This window comes from Nematolebias whitei, chromosome 8, assembly GCF_014905685.2.
Source record: "Nematolebias whitei isolate Nwh7 chromosome 8, NemWhi1, whole genome shotgun sequence".
Taxonomy (NCBI): domain Eukaryota; kingdom Metazoa; phylum Chordata; class Actinopteri; order Cyprinodontiformes; family Rivulidae; genus Nematolebias; species Nematolebias whitei.
Genome location: NC_056505.1, coordinates 19,842,657 through 19,860,829, shown reverse-complemented (window position 1 = coordinate 19,860,829; position 18,173 = coordinate 19,842,657). Strand labels below are relative to the sequence as shown.

Here is an 18,173-nt window from a genome sequence, read left to right as displayed (position 1 = left end):
GTGTGTGTGTGTGTGTGTGTGTGTGTGTGTGTGTGTGTGTGTGTGTGTGTGTGTGTGTGTGTGTGTGTGTGTGTGTGTGTGTGTGTGTGTGTGTTGAAAGCCCACATCAGCTGCATCATCTTACCTTGTCTCTGGAATTTATTCAATTTTTTTTGGCAGGTGTCAACTTAATCGTGTGAATGCAGATATAACAAATGAGTGCTATGACTTCTGGTTTTTGTATCATTTTTATTTTTCAAAATTTTGAACTTCATTCTCAAAAATTGTCCCCATAGAAATACACTGTGATCTTTTCAACTCAACGTTCTTTTAGACATCTGCTTCATCATACTTGCTCTACTTTTGTATCATTGTGCCACTTTTAGTTTTTAGCTTTTTATTTATTTATTTGATATTTTAGCTCTCAGATTTGCTGTAGCTTCTAGCTTTTGTGACTCCTGGCTTTTAGTTAGCATTTTGCTGCTTTTAGCTTTAACAACTCAATTTCAGCTTCTTCACAAGGAGGTTCACAATCTCAGCAGTCATTCAGCTTTCAAACTGCCTTCTCCAGAAAACTCCATGCCACACACAGGTCTATGAATTTGCGACAGGGTCCGTGTTTTTGTGTAAGTGTCTCTTTAACACTTTTCCAACCAAACAACCAGCTCAGAGCCAAGTGTTTCATAACAGGATTAGGAATGAGTCACAAACTGAATTTTATTTAGCAATAGGTAACAAGTTCTGTTTGTAATAAAAAGCCCCTAAAAAAAGTTGCATAACAAAAACTTGTTCACGGGTGGGTACACATGTAATTAGCTTCACTTGCAATGCTCAAGTCAGATCAAGTCTCACGTCCTTTGTAGCAAATAAACAAAGCACCCTAAGAAAAGCAATATTAAAAATCAACTTGTCTTTAATCTTTACATTGGCAAACTCAACTCGATGTTAACTTATATTGACGTCCGTTTAAGGGATTTCTTTTGTGCAAACATTCTGAGGAATTTACAAAAAAAAGTAGAACAATAGAGTTGAAGCAAGTTCCTCCACGTGTTGCATCAGCTGTCACCTAATCCTGGCATTAAATCCAGCTGAACTCAGCTGAACAGTCAGCCTTCTCATTGTACCCACAGAGTCCGGTGTGAGAATTTTAAATCAGCTTGAAATGTTATCCTTTGAGTCCAAGGCGATGTTTGGCCTCAGTGTGATGTTGTGTTTCCTCAGCAGTTTGTTTGGTCTCACTCGTGAGAGTCGAACTGAAGAGAGCGCTCTGTTGTGGGAGAATTCTCTCCATTTGTTCAATGAAGCTGTTTTATTTAACAAAGAAGAAACCAATCATACCAAATACACTTTATGAGTGGAACGATATCAAATGTGTCGTTAACATCAGACAAAACAATGGTAAATGGACTGTACTTATAGCTCCTTTCTGTCTTATCAAGATAGTCAAAGTGCTTTACAAGTGCTCTCATTTACCCATTCATACAGAACCCTACTATACAAACTGCATCTGTAGAGATGAATCAGCACTTTAGATCACATTCACACACCGATGGGACACACATCGGAGGCAATTAGTTCAATGTCTTGCCCAGGGATACTTCAGCATGTGACTGCTGATGGAATTGAACCCCCAACTCTTGCATTGGAGAACGGCTGCTCTAACCACCACCACCACTCCTGCTGAGGTGCTGTGAGGACGTTGCTGCACAAAGAGGAACTTTTGGCCAGTCTGCCTCACATGTGATCAGCCACTGAAGGACGTCTGTGGCTGAGTGGTGAGGGATCATGACCATTCATGGCTTTGGAAGAGGAGCCCACCCCCCACCACTAACAGTTAAATATAGGACATGCTGGGGGTTGGGGGCTCCGGCGCTGGCGGTTATATTGAAAACGCACACCTGCTGCTATAGCTGCTCTGAGGACTTTGAACCCTAATAATATCTTGGTGTACTGTAACTGCGTGCCGGGCTTGATTTCAGCAGCAAGAGGTACCAGCTCGTCTAAAGTCACAAGTTGCCATTAAGAAAGAAGAGGCCTCTGGGTGTTCAGCTGTGGATGTTCTGTTGATTGTATTTTATCTCTGCAGTTTTCAAAATCATGGTTATCTCTGGCAGATTGAACAGTGAGCCTTTAGAAACATGCAATGTGTTTAAGCATGTGCAACAAAAACATGCATATTGTCAGCATAATAATCAGACCATCCATATCTGCTTTCAAGCTATTAAAAATCAGCAATTCTGTGTCTGTCTCTGTTAGCATAATATTTAATGAACCACTAAATTAATTTTAATGAAACTCTCAAAGTAATAAAAAAAAGTTTATTCAGGTCCTCGACAGTTTCTTAAGAAACCGTCCAGAGACTTAACTTTGTTTGATGTTTTACCTGGATTATTGAGCATGAACTTTGATGTCTCAAAGTAATCATTGATTGTACACCTACAACTGATTAAATCAGCTCAATTCAAGATGGCTGCCCCAGCTAACTGGCCTTAAGCAACAAAGAGATGGTGATAACTGTGTTAGTTTTACAGACATTGACCTGAAAAGTGTTGTGGCAGTAGAAGAAAGTGATCTGCAACATTTTTTCAACATAGGAATATCTTGGGAGAGAGCTACTCTTCAGCTGCTTTTTTTTCTAATTTCTGCCTTTTTTTTTTTTTAGATAATTTAAACTTTTTTCTGCTCATTTCTGCGTTTTTCAGCTAGCATGTGCATTTTCTGCTTTCTTCTTCTTTCAGTTACTTTTTTAGCATGTTTTGCTAATTTCAGCTGTTTTCAGATAACTGATAATAATTTTGAGGAAAATTCAAGTTTTTCATGGTAGTTTTTGCTACATTCAACCTATTTAACTTCCTTATGCTAATTTAAGCTTGTCATGCTCCTTTCAGCTATGTTCTGCTAATTTCAGCTTTTTCTGCTATTTCAGCTATTTTTTCAGCTATTTCAGCTGTTTGATGCTAATTTTAGCTTGTACAGCAAATTCCACATTTCAGCTCTTTCTGCTTGCTTCTGGTAGCTTAAGCTTCTTTCTGTCTTTTCAGCTACATTTCAGTTTATTTTTGCTAATTTCAGCTTTTTTTTAGCTAGTTTTCAAATTTTTAATGCTCATTTCTGCTTATTTAAACCTAATTCAGCAATTGCGTGTTCTTTCTGTTTTCTTCTGCTAACTTAAGCTTTTTCTTCCATTTCAGCTACATTTCATCATGTTTTTAGCTAATTTCAGCTGTTTTCCAGCAATATTTTCTGCAATAAGCATTCACACTGCATTTTTGCAGGAAATGCCATTTTTCTCATTTTCCTTTAATAATGTAACTGGATATCCAACAAACTGGACTAACTTGATACTGTCTTTAACTTTATGATTTAAGTAGGATACATGGAACTCTCATAGGCCTGCAGAGTTCAGTGTTATAATTTTTATAAAATTGTTAACATTTATATATTTTATCTTTCTTTACATGAATCTGTTTTTTTCTCTTGTATTAAAATGTAAAACTATAAATGCATATATAAATAATCCAATAATATAAATACAAATGTTAACAATAGTAAGACATTTTACATATCACCCCCACTGGCCGGAAAAGCCATCTCCAACAAACTTGTAGAGGTCCCCGGGCCACCAGTTGACAGTAGTTGTGGCAGGTTTTGTGGCTCCGGACATTGTAATTAGTAAGCAAAGTGGCAAAAATGTCTCTTTTTATTGCAAAGGTTGCAGATCCCTGTTTTTGTCTAATACTGGCATGAAAGAAGGTGAGCAGTCTGCCTTTTTTCAAGGAATGCTAGAACATGGAGAACATGGAGAACACTAACATGTCTTTTTTTACCCTGTGCTTGAGAATGTTGATAGCACAAGTGTTCTGCAAAATGCATCATCTTATAACCAAAGAGAAGTTTCCCTGTGGGATAATAAAGCATGCTTTGTCTTTTGTAGACCAGTTTTAGTGGTAAAATATCTAAATGGCTTTAATCAGACAGGTCTTTTTAAGTATTTAAATTTGAATAAAACATATGGCAATAGGAACATATGACATCCTGCAATTCCTCTTGAATTATGACTTACTGCTTTTTATACTTCTATATTTCTCTTTATTTGTAGTTTTCTTTGGTCCTTTCAGTTGTATGAAAACGTCACAGCATCCGCTTGGCAAATTGCACGTTGCAAATGCAACACCTGCAGCATTCAGGCACAACAAATAGACTCTTTGTGCCATATTTCTTATAGATTTTTTTATGGATGATTAAAAAACACTCAAGCTTAATAAAATTGAAGAGTATCGTTTCAGTGCTCAGAGGTCATTACTTACTCAAAGGTGCCCAAACGTTTTCCCGTAACTGTAACTGCGAGCAAATTTTTAACACAACCAGGAAAGTGTCCAGTTTCTGCCTTAAGGGTTGATAATTGTTCACAGGTCAAACTTGTCTTGGTGCACATCCAGACGTGGTTTCACAGCAGGCGTGAATTATTGAAATTCCTGTAATCGTTTCAGGTAAGTTCTTTCTATTCGACTAAACATGCCCAGTTTTATTCATTTTCAGTCAGGAAATAAATATAGCATATAAAGAACAAAACAACCATTAAACTGACTAAAGAGCACAAAACACATTAAGGATAGTTTATGTTTAACTTACTTAAAAGAAGTTAAATTACACAGTAACGTGTTTTACAACAACTGTCAGGTATAACTTTTTATCACTGCTGATAACTAAACTATTTAACTAAATCTACTCCTTTTCATGAATGACATTTGATTTGTTTGCAAATAAACTAAATATTGTGCTTTTTAATATGCTAATTTATTCTTGATCATATTATTCTTTATTTTGTTTTACATTTTATTCTGTAAGTAAGGTGTGCATAGAGAAGCTGCTTTAAATTCCCAATCAGAGCAATATATTGAATTTTGTTTAAATAATCTATATACATTTCAAACCTATTTACTGTGAATTCTTTGAAAAAAAAAAAAAAAAGATTGAACCCCTTATGCCAAACTTATTTTGTTCAAATTACTTTTTTTTGTGTGTGTGTGGCTGCATGCAGACAGGACAATTGTGTTCATGAGATTTTACTCCCAGCATTTTTTTGCACTTTGAGCTCACATGTATAAGTATAGGATTTTAAATGCTCTTCATGCTTTTTAATCTTTACTCTTTATGTCTGTCTGAGCAGCACTTTAGTCAGTCCAACGGTTGGTTTGGCTCGGCGTTTGCTACCACAGACTCGGGGGGAGCACCTATTAGCTACGCATCACCTGTCTGGTCTTTGGACTCATGTTTGGTTAGTGTCCGAGCTTTCTTCATCCTCCGGCACGTAACAACGTGGATGGAACATTTTTTTCTTGAACGCAATACTCTTTGTCCTCTGGACCCTCCATCATCTGCTGAGTTCATGACACTCTTCTCAGATGTGACCTTTGACCCCAATGTCATATGCCCAATTAAAAGAATTGATAAAGCACAAAGCGGTTCCATGACTGTAAATAACACCATACAGAACCAAGGTGTTTCCATCAGCTTTGTGTTCTCTGATGAAGATCTTACCAATCTTCAATCACTCCATCCTGCAATCAATAAAAGCATTCATTATTTCTCTAACCCTGTCAGAAACTGTCTACATCGGATCTTATCATTCCAGAGTTATATGATCTCTACAAAGTTCATTCCTCACCTTATGTGGTCAAAAGGGCATTGTAATGTATGTTTCCGATGCAACCATTTCACACGTGTTCATGGTTTCACGCAAACACAGTGGAGTGAGGATGGATAATGCACATAACCTCTCTCTGCCAGATACAGAGGAGTTGAAGTAACATTCAACGCTTTAAAGCAGGTCACTGGCCTGGAATATGTAAAGATGTCACAGATTACATCAAAGAATGTTTAAAATGCTGTCTGTCTCAAACTGCAAACACCATTCACACAGAGAAGATGGGAGATCTTAAATGGCATGATCCTTATCTACCCTCTTTTAAGAAAATGTTTCTAACAATCATTATGACATTTTTTTTTGCTACAACAACCTTTCCAAAGACTCTGGAACTTGGTCCAGATGCAGGAACCATTCTTAAAGATCAACCAGGTCTACTAATTACCAACTGCCTCTTACACACTCGAGTAGTTGTAAGATTGGACCCTGAGCTAGTCTGCCAACAACGACCATCCACAATCAGTAACCTCACAATGGCGGAAGGCCTCCGATGGATCAAAGAAGTTCATCAGTTAACTCAGTGAACATGGCTACTATCAAATATCATGTGGGGAGCTACAACAAGAACTCTGATATCCAAGATCTTGGAAAAAATCCATAGAAGCATGGTCCACATCAACAATGTGTCTATCATCTACATACGAAACAGGATCATTACAACATTGACGTATCTCTGTTTATAACATGCCCTCCCTCAAACTAGACTCAACCGCAGTAAAGAAACTTCAGTACGAAGGTGTGAAACCCATTAACGTAGCTCATGATGATAAGGTTCTCGAAGAAATCAAGTCTCCAAACAAATATTTTATGTATATCAAGAAACTGCAAGAACAGGTCAAAAGAAGCGGATGACTTCTGCCACGTCTAATCTTTAGACAAAAAGCTAAAGGTTCCAATCTTGAACTTGGTGAACAGAAAACTGAGATAACTAACAGAAATAACAAACAAATGTTGTGGCTAAATATTATCATTATTCAACATTACCATTAAGTAAAAACAGATGACACCGTGTCTCCAAAAGATAGCAAAAATGGGGGTTTATTAAAAAGCTTCAAATTAAAATGGTGATCAGTCAGAACAACAGAATCCAACAAAACTTTACACAGAGCCTTCATGCCTTCCTTGAGCGTCTCTACAGATAGTTTATCTCTTCCTTGTCACTCATACTCATCAGTCAGGGAGCATGCTCTGGGTCAGCCTAACCGAAACCCAAGGTCGCAGCCCAGACTTCATGGAGTCTGTAATTCCTGTCAACCTAATCTCCCCAATAATATGTCTTATTTCTAACTCTAGTTGAAACTTCTCTGCCATATTTGGTGGTGATAAGACCTTAAATGCATACCAAATCCCTACAACATCCTCCTTATAACAAAAACACATCCTACCCTGGCCTAAAACGTTTACTTCACTAGTAAAATCACTAGTTTCTAGTGGGGGTGAGATGCTGAACCTCTCAGGTTCTAATGGGGGTGAACTGAACTAACAATGCTAAAATTAACATCACCAGCAGTCTGCATGATCCCTGACCTTGTTGTGCTCCCATTCCTGACAAAATCATCACGCTAAACTGAAGTCCAAGTTATTTTAGGATCTATTTTAACTGTTGTTGGTTAATTGTTTGCTAAGTTTAGATCTGAAGCCACAATTTGAAAGGAATGCTCAAACAATGTTAACTACACTTCATGAGTTGTACTTTGGAAAATTTACCAGAGAAGCAACTTCTCTCATAAATTATCCCAAAAAATCCACAAAGAATCACTCCTTTTGATTGCATTAGAAAACATTTGATCTCAAATATTTTTGATTTTGTATTGTTATAACGATCAACAGTCAAACGTAAAATTGTTTAGTTGAAACTTTGTTTATTCATTTTTGTTAAAAGAAACGTTTTAAGAACCGTTTTTAAAAGTTTTACAATAAGCTCTGTCCTCTTCGTTTTCCCACTTTTACTACCGCTGTAAAAAAAAACTGATATGCATCATTAATAATCAATCAACCAATATACTTTATTGATCCCAAGGGAAATTTCATTTCAGTACATCCCATCCAAGAGACGAGGTGTCTGAGACTGCAGCCACAGAGAGCAGTGCCACCTTTTTCAGTCTAAGGTTGCACTGCACTGTCACCTGGATGTACCACAACCATGATGACATCTGGACCTTCAATGCCTCCTGCTGATCCATCCATCCACCATCTTTACCCACTTCTTCCTTTTCAGGTCACAGAGGGCACTGGTGCCCATGTCCAGCCATCACTGTGCGAGAGGTGGGGTATACCCTGGACAAGTCTCCAGACCATCAGGGAGAGACAAATGAGACAACCATTCACTCTCTCACTCAGACCAAGGAACAAGTTACCAATCAGCCTAACATGCATGTTTTTAGTCTGTGGGAGGAAACTCAAGTACCTGGACAAAACCCATGCATGCACGGAGAGAACATGCAAACTCTACCCAAAAAGGATCCAGGCCAAGATTTGAACCGGGCGCGATCTGCTCACTGAGGCAGCAGCTCTACCAACTGTGCCGTCGTGCTGCCCCTCCTGCTGATCCAGTCCTTGGTAACCTTTCCAATAATATCAGGGCTTTCTTCATCCTGGTTCTTGTTTGAGTTATAAGTATTCACTGGGAATACTCTACCATCTTCATTCTACAGTGCCAACTGGTGCAGTGGTGTAGTCTACATTTTTGTAGTGGGTGTACTGCGGTAAAGTTAGTTTTATGTTGGACATCGTTGAAGCCACGGAGTGCGAATGTCCAACGTAAAACTAACTTTACCATCGGTCCATATACTGTGCTTAGAAACCAAAGTACACTGGTTAGTACAATGTAATGGTCAATTTATTTTGATTTTTAAGCATATTGAACATTTCCAAATTTCTCTGATGCTTATATTTGAATAAATGTACAAGACTTTGCACAACAGTTGGCTTTGTATTAAAACATGTTATAGAATTTATAAAACCGTATCACATCAAAACATGTTCAAGTGTTAAGTAGTAAGTAAAGAAGTATTAATTATGCAATAATTTGCTGGATAAGCAGATGTAATAAACAAGCACTTAATACCGGTAGTTACGGAAGCATTTAACTGCCGTTTAACGTGTCAATGACATGTGCCTAATGATATGTCATGTATCATAGGGCACTTTTAAGTGTGTATACTGAAATTGTTAAGCTTTTCTACTGGGTATACTCCATATACCAGCATATCATAGACTACACCACTGAACTGGTGGCACTTGAAGCTGGATATCTTCATTCTGACACCTACTTGGAACACTATGGCATCGACTGTTTGCTTTGTTGATAGGACCTTTGTTAGGTTTTGCTTTGGATCGACTGTTTCCACATCGGTTTTATTGCTCTGCCTACAGGATTGTTTTCCACTCAGTGCTGCTAAGGATGGCACTGGGTGGGGGGTGGGGTTAGGTGGCACAGTTGGTATTGCTGCCGCCTCTCACCGAGCAGGTTACCCTGGTTCAAATCTTGGCCAGTGGCCTTTCTGGGTGGAGTTTGCATGTTCTCTTCGTGCATGCGTGGGTTTTCCCCGGCTAACCGGTTTCCTCCCACAGACAAAAACCATGCATGTTAGACTGATTAGTAACTCTCAATTGTCTCTGAGTATGAGAAAATGGTTGTTTGTCTCTGTGTCCCTATGATGGACCTGCGACCTGTCCAGGGTGTCCCCTGCCTCTCGCACAGGGCTGGACATGGTCACCAGTCACCCCTGCAACCCAAAAAGGAGGAAGCAGTTAAAGATATTAGATGGATGGACTTAGGAGGGTGACATTGGACACCTCACAACTTTATTCAAGACTTAGTCCACAATGGTTACCAGGGTGTCAACGCGGACCCTATCCAAGTTTCTTCTCATGACACATGGATTTGGTTTGTAGTGACTCGATGGCCATCTGGACTGGTATCGACTCCCTAGAGGGGGAATATATAGCATGAATATGTGCTCCCCATGACTTCTGACTCAAAGTCAGAGCTACTTTTGACTTGAATAATGTCTGATGTTTTCACATGTATTGACTGTCCTTGGACTCAGTCAACAGTCTGACTAACGTTTACTCTTTTTAAAAATGATTTTATAAAATAAAAACAAAATCATTAATGAAGTTTATTTGATTATGACAGGTATGAACATGAATAATCTTGGTTGTTAGTTATCGTTATAATGAAATTATGTCAAATATTGTGTTTTAACATACTTCTGTGGTCTGTTTTTCAGAAAAGAACCTTTCCTTGACACCTGTATGTAAGTAATTTGAGCCAGAATATGCTTACTGTATGTCAGTGGGGAGTCAGAATATTTCAGCATTCCCCAAAACGCTTATGAGAGTTCTGTCTCGTTTATTCCTGAGCAAAGAAAACAAGATTGCTCAGTTACAATTTTTGTTAGAAGCAAAGTAGTTTCAGTAACTACAGGAGTTCAATGTTTTGTTTTCACTGCAAGTCTCACGTTTTCGGCAGCGTAAGGCAGCTGAAAGTGACCGATTACCTGCACACCTTCTCATCATCTGAGACACCGACCCCTGAAGCAGTCACAGTGACGTTCGGCTGCTTGGGCAGTGCCTAGCCTGACTAGTCCTCTCCTCGTGATGTATCCTGGTCTGATCAGCTAGCAAACCCCCCAGAAAGATGGGTGAACTCAAGCCCTCAACGTTGACCTGGTAAGGAGCTGAAACCCACTGACATGAATGCAACTTTGGGTCTGGTTATGCAATTTTAGCTGATGCAACTTGATAAATCATTTCCTGGCTTGCAGTGAAAATAAATGACTTGATCTGGTCACATTAAATATCATCTCTCAACCAAATTCCAAAGCAAACTATTTATCAAAAAGTTAAACTTTGACTACATTTTCTGAGCATTTAAAAGCCAAAATAATTCCTGCTCAATTAGGTCATTTTCAAGGTCAAGGTTTTATATGTCATTCACATCATATGTGGTACATGTGGTGGAACGAAATAGTGTACACAGGGTCTCAGTTACATCCAACAAAAGTATACAGATGTTGTAAAGAAAAACAGTAATAAGATCTAAGATATGAACTAAGAATATGCTACTAATAGTACAGAAAAATATGCTGAACAGCAGCACGAACATGAGTCTGTGTGAGCATTTTGCCTTAAATAAGAGAATCCTTGATTGTTTATATTCTTCATTACTGTTTGTCACTTCATTACGTTTCAAATTAGTTATTCTCCAAATTATTGTCCTTTATCATTTGTGTTGATCAATTTGTTCATTGATGTAGATGACTTGATTTTGTAGCAAATTCAGTTTCCTCCTCATTTGGTATAATATAAGAATCTCCTGTAACTATGTATACAAGTGTAGTAAAGCAAGGCGCAAGTGCCATTCTTCTTCCTCCATTAACTCATATATATGCAACCTTTACTTTTTTTCTGTAAATTTACCTTTCTTTTGCAGTCCCCACAATCATAATCCTGTCATCATGACAATTACATGAACTCTATCTCATGAGCACCTCAGTTTATTGTTCTAAGTGAAGCTGCTTATGAGTTCATTAAACAGTCTCCTGTGCTTTTGAAGAATGATAAATACTTGCTGGTGATGGTTTCATGAACCTTTACACAAACCTTTTGGATCTTTAATATCAATTATCATATATATATATATAATTTTGGAAAATGCCTTTTAAAACATTGGTTTTCTTAGTCTGAGCACATTACTTTATTAATAAAGAATACATTTCCCATGGTCTATATTCCATGATTTCCAAGATCTCTTTATGCATGGGTTATAACAATTAAGTTTTCAGGTACCTAATGTTCTTGCTAAAACCCCGTCAAACGGCCAGTGAGTAAGCATTTCTGCTTCTATGTGGCTAATCTGTGTTTTCAAATTCCAAAGGTCACTTCAGACCACGTGAAATCTGCATTAAGCAGATAAAATTTTTCTTGAGAAAGCAGCTGACCTTAAAAGTTCACACAAACTGAATGAACTGTCTGGGCGTTAATTGTACGTAACAAAGAAAAATAGTTTAACTGAAACAATTAAACAAGAGTACCACCAACAGTACACAATAGGCCCGTCAGTAAGTCGTGGAAATAATCCAAACTCCAAAGCATGAATTCCCTCACACAACAACCCTGAATGTGTCTTATTAAGCATATACATGATTGTGGTGTGGTAAAGTCATGTTCACGATAACGTGTGGTGTAAAACGAGTTCCGTTAATGAACATGTAAAAAAACTAAACCTGCAGCAATCACATGTAATGTGAAGAACCAGTTAAAATAAGGTTTAAACAAAAGGTTCACCAGTGACCTTGAAATACTGGATAAATTTATGATAAATCATTAAAAAAAGAACGATTCAAATTAAGTACCAAGCATTTTAATCCATTTCCTCCAACATCTTTAAGGATTAACTTGAGATACTCAAAACAACCAATTGAACTTTAAAAATGTGACAGATAAAACCTGATTACAAAAGTGGTTGTTTATGCAACCAAGACTTTAAGTGAAAACATTAAGTGATGCTCCAGTAAGTCTGGGAGTAAGCAACACATGCATGTAATGCACAATTCACATTTTTTCAAGAATCTATTTTAAAACTTTAAAATTTGAGTAGTTATTTGAATTTCTTTCAAATTAAATAAATCATTTGAAGATTCTTAGCATGAAATGCTTGAATTTTATTACACCTCATGAACTTTATAGAACTAGTCTGTCAAAGATTAGCAAGAATTAGATGGGATTTTGGACTGTTTAATCCAGTTTGGCATTCATTTCAAGTTAAAACTGGGTGTGTAAACGCCTGCATTTATTTTTGCATGCAAATTAGGCGTTGTCAAAACTTGTGCCACGAAGTAGTTTCATTGTGATTTAACAGTTCATTAGCCAATGTGAAACGTCATACCACCTCACTCGATTAAAAAAAAAAAATTCTGGCAATTTTGATGAAAACAACAAAAGAACTTGTAAAACATCTGAATGTTGCTAGTGATGATGTTCATGTGTATGAAGCGTTATTAAAATTATCTTTAGTGGATCACAAGTTAAGGGTGGGATAACCAAAGACCTTGTTGTAATTTTGACCCTGATTTGTGACCTCAAAGCTGGTCTGGTGAAGTGTTCACAACATTATTTAGTGATAAGTTTAGTTATATCTTGAGCAGATCAGAAGTTATGAGTGGAATAAAAAAAAATTAAAAAAAAAGTTTATGGATATTCAAATGGAGACTTATACCGTGACACATCAGCTTTGGACGGGTGTATAAAAAAAATGATGTACTTCAAGTAGTAAAAAGATTTGTCTTTTAGAAGAAAAATAAAATGACTGGGAACAGTCTGGAAATGCCACTGATTTTTTTAATTTTTTATCCTGAACCTGGAAAGTGCTAAAACCCTATTCCACATTTTAAAGCCTGCACAGAAACCCAGTATTAAGATTTATGCAAATAACTTGCAAGAAAAACGAGACCAAGCACTTGGAATGAGTTGCTTTTTTCCTTTTATTACAGAGCATTGGGAATACTACTCAGTCTAGACATGAAGCACATTACAGTAGGAGCTACTTGTTTCTCTGGAAGCTGAATGTACACTAGTGAAAGAAGAAAAGCAAATGAGGGGAAAAAAGAAGGGAAAGAGAAGGCACTCCTACATTTACTGTACCCCATGGGATGACCTCTGAGTGGTTAAAGAGGACAAAACCAAAACTTTAAATTATCCAACCAATGAGACGGCTGTGTAAACCAGGCTGGTTTCTCTGTACTACACCAGCCAAATGTTGCCATCACATCAGTGAGGATAAGTAAGAGCTCAAGAATTGCACCAGGTATTTTAATTGGATTTCAAAACTAATCCAAAAAAAAAAAAAAAAAAAGCTGATAAAATAAAGTATTACAGTTGTCAGTGATGCTTTCTTGAGGCAGACCAAAGCTTTTCTGTACAACACTCTGGGGCCTCAAGCCAAACACTGAAATTCAAGATTCAATAACCAAGACTGTTTAAAGCTGCCTTCTGAAACATCAGCTTCTCTGTATCCACACCAAGTTTCAGAGAACAAATAAATAGTGTTGTGGTTCAATTCCTGGCCATTAAGACTCTGTGTCCAAGAGCACACTCCCTTAAGGTAAAGATGGGAATCAGGTTTCTCTGTAGCTACACCTGCCATCAATAAACTTAAGGAGCACAAGAATCTTTTGTCATTTCAGAACCATGTTAAAAACAAGGGACATTAAAAAAATACCTAGTTTATAATTGAGTATCAATGCATAAACAATCAAAATTTTCCATCACCATCAAGTATATCAAATCCCGCTGCAGACCAGAGCAGTGATATAGCAGCTTCTGACTTTTCTGTATTACGTCAGAAAACAGCAAAGGTCTGTAGGGGCACATGAGGCCCTTTGCTCATTTGAGCTTGTATAATTCAGATTTGGCTTGCCAGTTAGCCTGCAATGCATAGCATTTTAGTAAAGACAGTAGTAACCCTTTAATTTTATTTGTGCCTTTCAACCATCCTCCATAAAGGTGATGAAATAAAGAAAGACCAAGAGCATTAGGTCAAGAGATACCGGTACTTGTACCAGCCCAGAAAAGGAGGAATGTTTAAAACAAAGCTGAACTTCAGGAGACTGTCAGGAAATTGGAATCTGCTATGAAACTAAACATTTAAATGGACTGTCAAAATATTAGTTGTAATGTCGACTCATTTCAATAGCACCAAAAAATTAAGGGTATCGCATATTGCCAAATATGCTACCGCAGTGACATCAAATTGATGACTTACGACACTGAGAGCAGTGGAATGCCAAAGGAGAACAACCAAATGCAGCTACTCTGACTATAACAAGATGCAGGGAAACAGCAAGCCTGCGGAACATGAAGTCAAATCAGGCACAAGTTCATGGAACCCACCCAATTTAAAAACATTTAAAGTTTGAGGCATGCCTCCTAGGACCCAGCACAATTGCGCAACCAGCAGAAAAACAGTCACAAGACAAAGATGGAGGTGGAGTCAAGGATGGAGTCATGTGTCATATCATTATGAGAGAAAGAGAAAGAGGAAGAGAAAAGTGCATTTCACCCCTGGAACCTTGGAGGCTTCTCTGTAGTATACACCAACAAGCCTGGGGGAAAAGCTTAACAGGTTTAGTATTTGAGCTTTTTGGGCAGCTCCCATGGGAAGGAGTCTCGGCCAAAGTGGCCATAGGCTGCGGTCCTCTGATAAATGGGTTTCTTCAGCTCCAGCTCCCTGGAATACATAATCAACATCTTTAGCAGCAGTCATACTCATCAACATACATTCAAAATAAAGCACATAGAAGCCAGTGGGAGTGTCAAACCCATAAAGAACCTCGCTGATTTTTGTATATGTAACCATGATGCTTCAGCACTACCCGTCCAACCAACAGGACACCATCACTTGAAGAAAAGAACCCTCATCCATTCTACAAAATGCTCCTCTCCCTAAGTTTTTTCATCTTTCTTTACAAGATGCATAACATTCTCACCCTCAATTAAAAAATAAATGAATAAATAAAACTCTCTCCTTTTGTTTAATGACTATACATTTTTTTAATAGAAGCAATAACTTAGCTTTTGATCAAATTATGTCAAGGTGCCAGCAACAAGCCTAGCTAAATAATTTATTAACTTAATCGTGGACAACACTGGACCAATAACAAGAGGCCTTTTGAAGCTGATGTTTCACTTAGCGTCACATTTTAAACTTTACCTGACAATGACTCCGGGTCGGAGGTCAAAGTTCTTCCTCACGATATCAAGCAGTTCCCGCTCACTCTTTTGGGAGGTCCCGTAGTGGAAGATAGAAATGGAGAGTGGATGGGCAACTCCAATGGCATAGGACACCTGATATAGCACAAAAATGGGTTATTTCAAGCATAAATACAAAAAACATTAGGTAGGAACCTTTGGGAACCCCTCGCTACATAATGAAAACCGACAGACTTTGATAACACTACACACCTGAACGAGCACTCTTCTGCAGAGCCCAGCCTTGACCAGAGACTTGGCCACCCAGCGAGCAGCATATGCAGCAGAGCGATCTACCTTTGTGTAATCCTTCCCAGAGAAGGCTCCACCACCATGGGCTCCCCAGCCTCCATAGGTATCTACAATGATTTTACGTCCAGTGAGGCCAGCATCTCCCTGTAATGTTTGAACAGAAGTTAGCCTGGTAAGTAACCTGAAGGTTATAAGTCTCTTAAAAGTTACACACTGATATTTACCTGTGGACCTCCAATGACAAACCGCCCGCTAGGCTGCAAATGGTAAATGGTGTCATCATCCAAATATACTGAAGGAACAACAGTCTTTATGACATTCTCCTTCAGAGCATCTCTCATCTCCTCAAGGCAGATTTCCTCATCATGCTGAACAGAAATGACAATTGTGTGCACTCGCACAGGGAGCATAGCACCACGGTCCTGGCGATACTGCACGGTCACCTGCAAGAAAGGCAAAAACAACAGAGTCAAAATCAAACCACTAAAAAACAATATTTAGCAGGCAGTGACGATGTGTCTCATGCTCTGACCAGTCTCACATTTTTAGCTGCCTCTACCGATTACAAAGCAGGAATAATGTGACAAATAAAACTATCAATAAATGACACTATTATGACTGTTATACCTGTGTCTTTGAGTCTGGCCGGAGCCATGGGAGGGTGCCGTTGCGTCGCAGTTCAGCCATCTTGGCATTCAGCTTATGGGCAAGGATAATTGTGAGTGGCATGCACTCTTCAGTTTCATCGGTTGCATATCCAAACATCAAACCCTACAAAGTGAGATAAATTAGGAGTTCAGATTACAACTTAGTACATTGCAAACCAATTACCTTTTCATTTATTATTTATTTACATTACCGTCAGTACTGACCTGGTCCCCAGCTCCAATGTCCTCCTCATTACGATCAATGTGAACACCTTGAGCGATATCAGGAGACTGCTGTTCCAAGGCCACAAGTACGTTGCAGGTCTTATAATCAAACCCTGTACAGAAGACGGTCTCAAATCAATACCAAACATGAATCCATCAAATTGAGTTTGTACCAGAAATTCAACAACATGCCGCACCTTTCGCTGAGTCATCATATCCAATTAGACGGATTGTTTCACGCACAACTTTCTGATAATCCACTGAAGCATGTGATGTCACTTCCCCAGCCAGCAGGATCATCCCAGTTTTGGCAACAGTTTCTGCATCAGTCAAAATAATTTATAAGTACAGGAAGAGGCAAACACTACAGTGTGTTCATGGCTGCATATGACCACAGCAATAAACAAAAAAGACAAGTTTATTACCACATGCAATCTTGGCGTCAGGATCCTGTTTGAGATGGGCGTCTAGGATTGCATCACTGATTTGGTCACAGATCTTATCTGAAAATAACAAAATAAGTAAATTAATCACAAATTGCTGTCAAAACAGGGCAGAACAAAACAAGAAACGGCAGCGCGACCGGCCCGGTGAACGTTCAGGAGGACACAGTCTCATAACATGCGCCATTTCTGCAACAGCACATGTGATGGAACATGAAGCGCGCGCGCAACTAGCCGGGGACCGGAAGGCAACACTAATGCTTAAAATATAAAAATTACAGATGCATTTACCCGATTTCAAAAGCTGTTCTCGCTAGAAAATTGTGATGGTTAGTAAATAACGTTAGCAAACATGTCCCCCAGCTTTAAGCGCCCGCGAGATTTGCTATATTGGCGAGGTTAGCTAATCGGCGCGTGCTCAGGAGACCGGCCCAGCTCCATTATTAGCAAAGGCCGTAAACGTCACAAATCATCTCTTTTCGTAACATACATAGAAGGCGCCGTGAAATCTACACTGCGAGGAGCTAAAAAAAATTATTTAAACCATACAGACACTGCTACGAAGGCCACTAGTTTAGTAACGTGTTATGACAAAAGGCCGACATCATGTCGAGACTTACCGGGGTGTCCTTCTCCGACCGACTCTGAGGTGAACAAGAAGCAGTCCTCCTCAATAAGAGAGTTATGAAAACCGTTCATCTGTCCGTTCATCATTGTTACGGTTGTTACTGTCACAAATAATATAAATGTTGTGTTGGTAAAAAGCTAACTTTAGATCTAATATTGTCTGCCGCGTTATTGCTGGTCTGCGCGCACTGCTCTATCAGCGGATTGATCCTTAAACCTGACTTGAATGGCGCAGTGCTTCACTTTTTATAACGTAGAGTGACACGTCATGACGCAAGAGAAGGAGGGGCTTATTAATGAGCCTATCGTAGGACAACATTCCACTGTAACCATGATTGCGTAATCAAATGCAAAATATGACTGCGACCACGTGCTCAAAAAAAAAAGTTGCACTTTTAACCTTAAATAACAAACAATGAAACCACACTCTTGTCTCTTTTTTCATCTTTTAATAAATTAATAAAGTAGCATTCAACTTGGTCAAGGGTGGCTGTGACTGAGTGGTTAGAGCAGTCGTCATCCAGTGCGAGAGTTGAG

General features: G+C 38.6%; 1 protein-coding gene across 1 annotated transcript; it reads right to left on the bottom strand.

The window, feature by feature from the left end:
* Window positions 1-13,176: 13,176 nt before the first annotated feature.
* mat2ab (methionine adenosyltransferase II, alpha b) lies at window positions 13,177-17,851 on the bottom strand. Its single transcript, XM_037681036.1, has 9 exons — window positions 17,630-17,851; window positions 16,992-17,069; window positions 16,764-16,886; window positions 16,567-16,679; window positions 16,322-16,465; window positions 15,919-16,137; window positions 15,656-15,838; window positions 15,405-15,538; window positions 13,177-14,921 (listed from the first exon to the last, which is right to left on the bottom strand). The coding sequence occupies exons 1-9, from the start codon at window positions 17,721-17,723 to the stop codon at window positions 14,819-14,821; spliced, it is 1,191 nt and encodes a 396-aa protein (XP_037536964.1). The 5' UTR covers window positions 17,724-17,851; the 3' UTR covers window positions 13,177-14,818.
* Between the last annotated feature and the right edge of the window lie 322 nt (window positions 17,852-18,173).

Coding starts and splice junctions, on each gene's coding strand:
- mat2ab (XM_037681036.1), bottom strand. CDS start 17,723: ATGATGAACGGACAGATGAACGGTTTTCATAACTCTCTTATTGAGGAG. Junction 16,887..16,991: donor TGACGCCAAGATTGCATGTG/GTAATAAACTTG, acceptor TGACTGATGCAG/AAACTGTTGCCAAAACTGGG. Junction 15,539..15,655: donor GCAGAAGAGTGCTCGTTCAG/GTGTGTAGTGTT, acceptor GTGCTATATCAG/GTGTCCTATGCCATTGGAGT.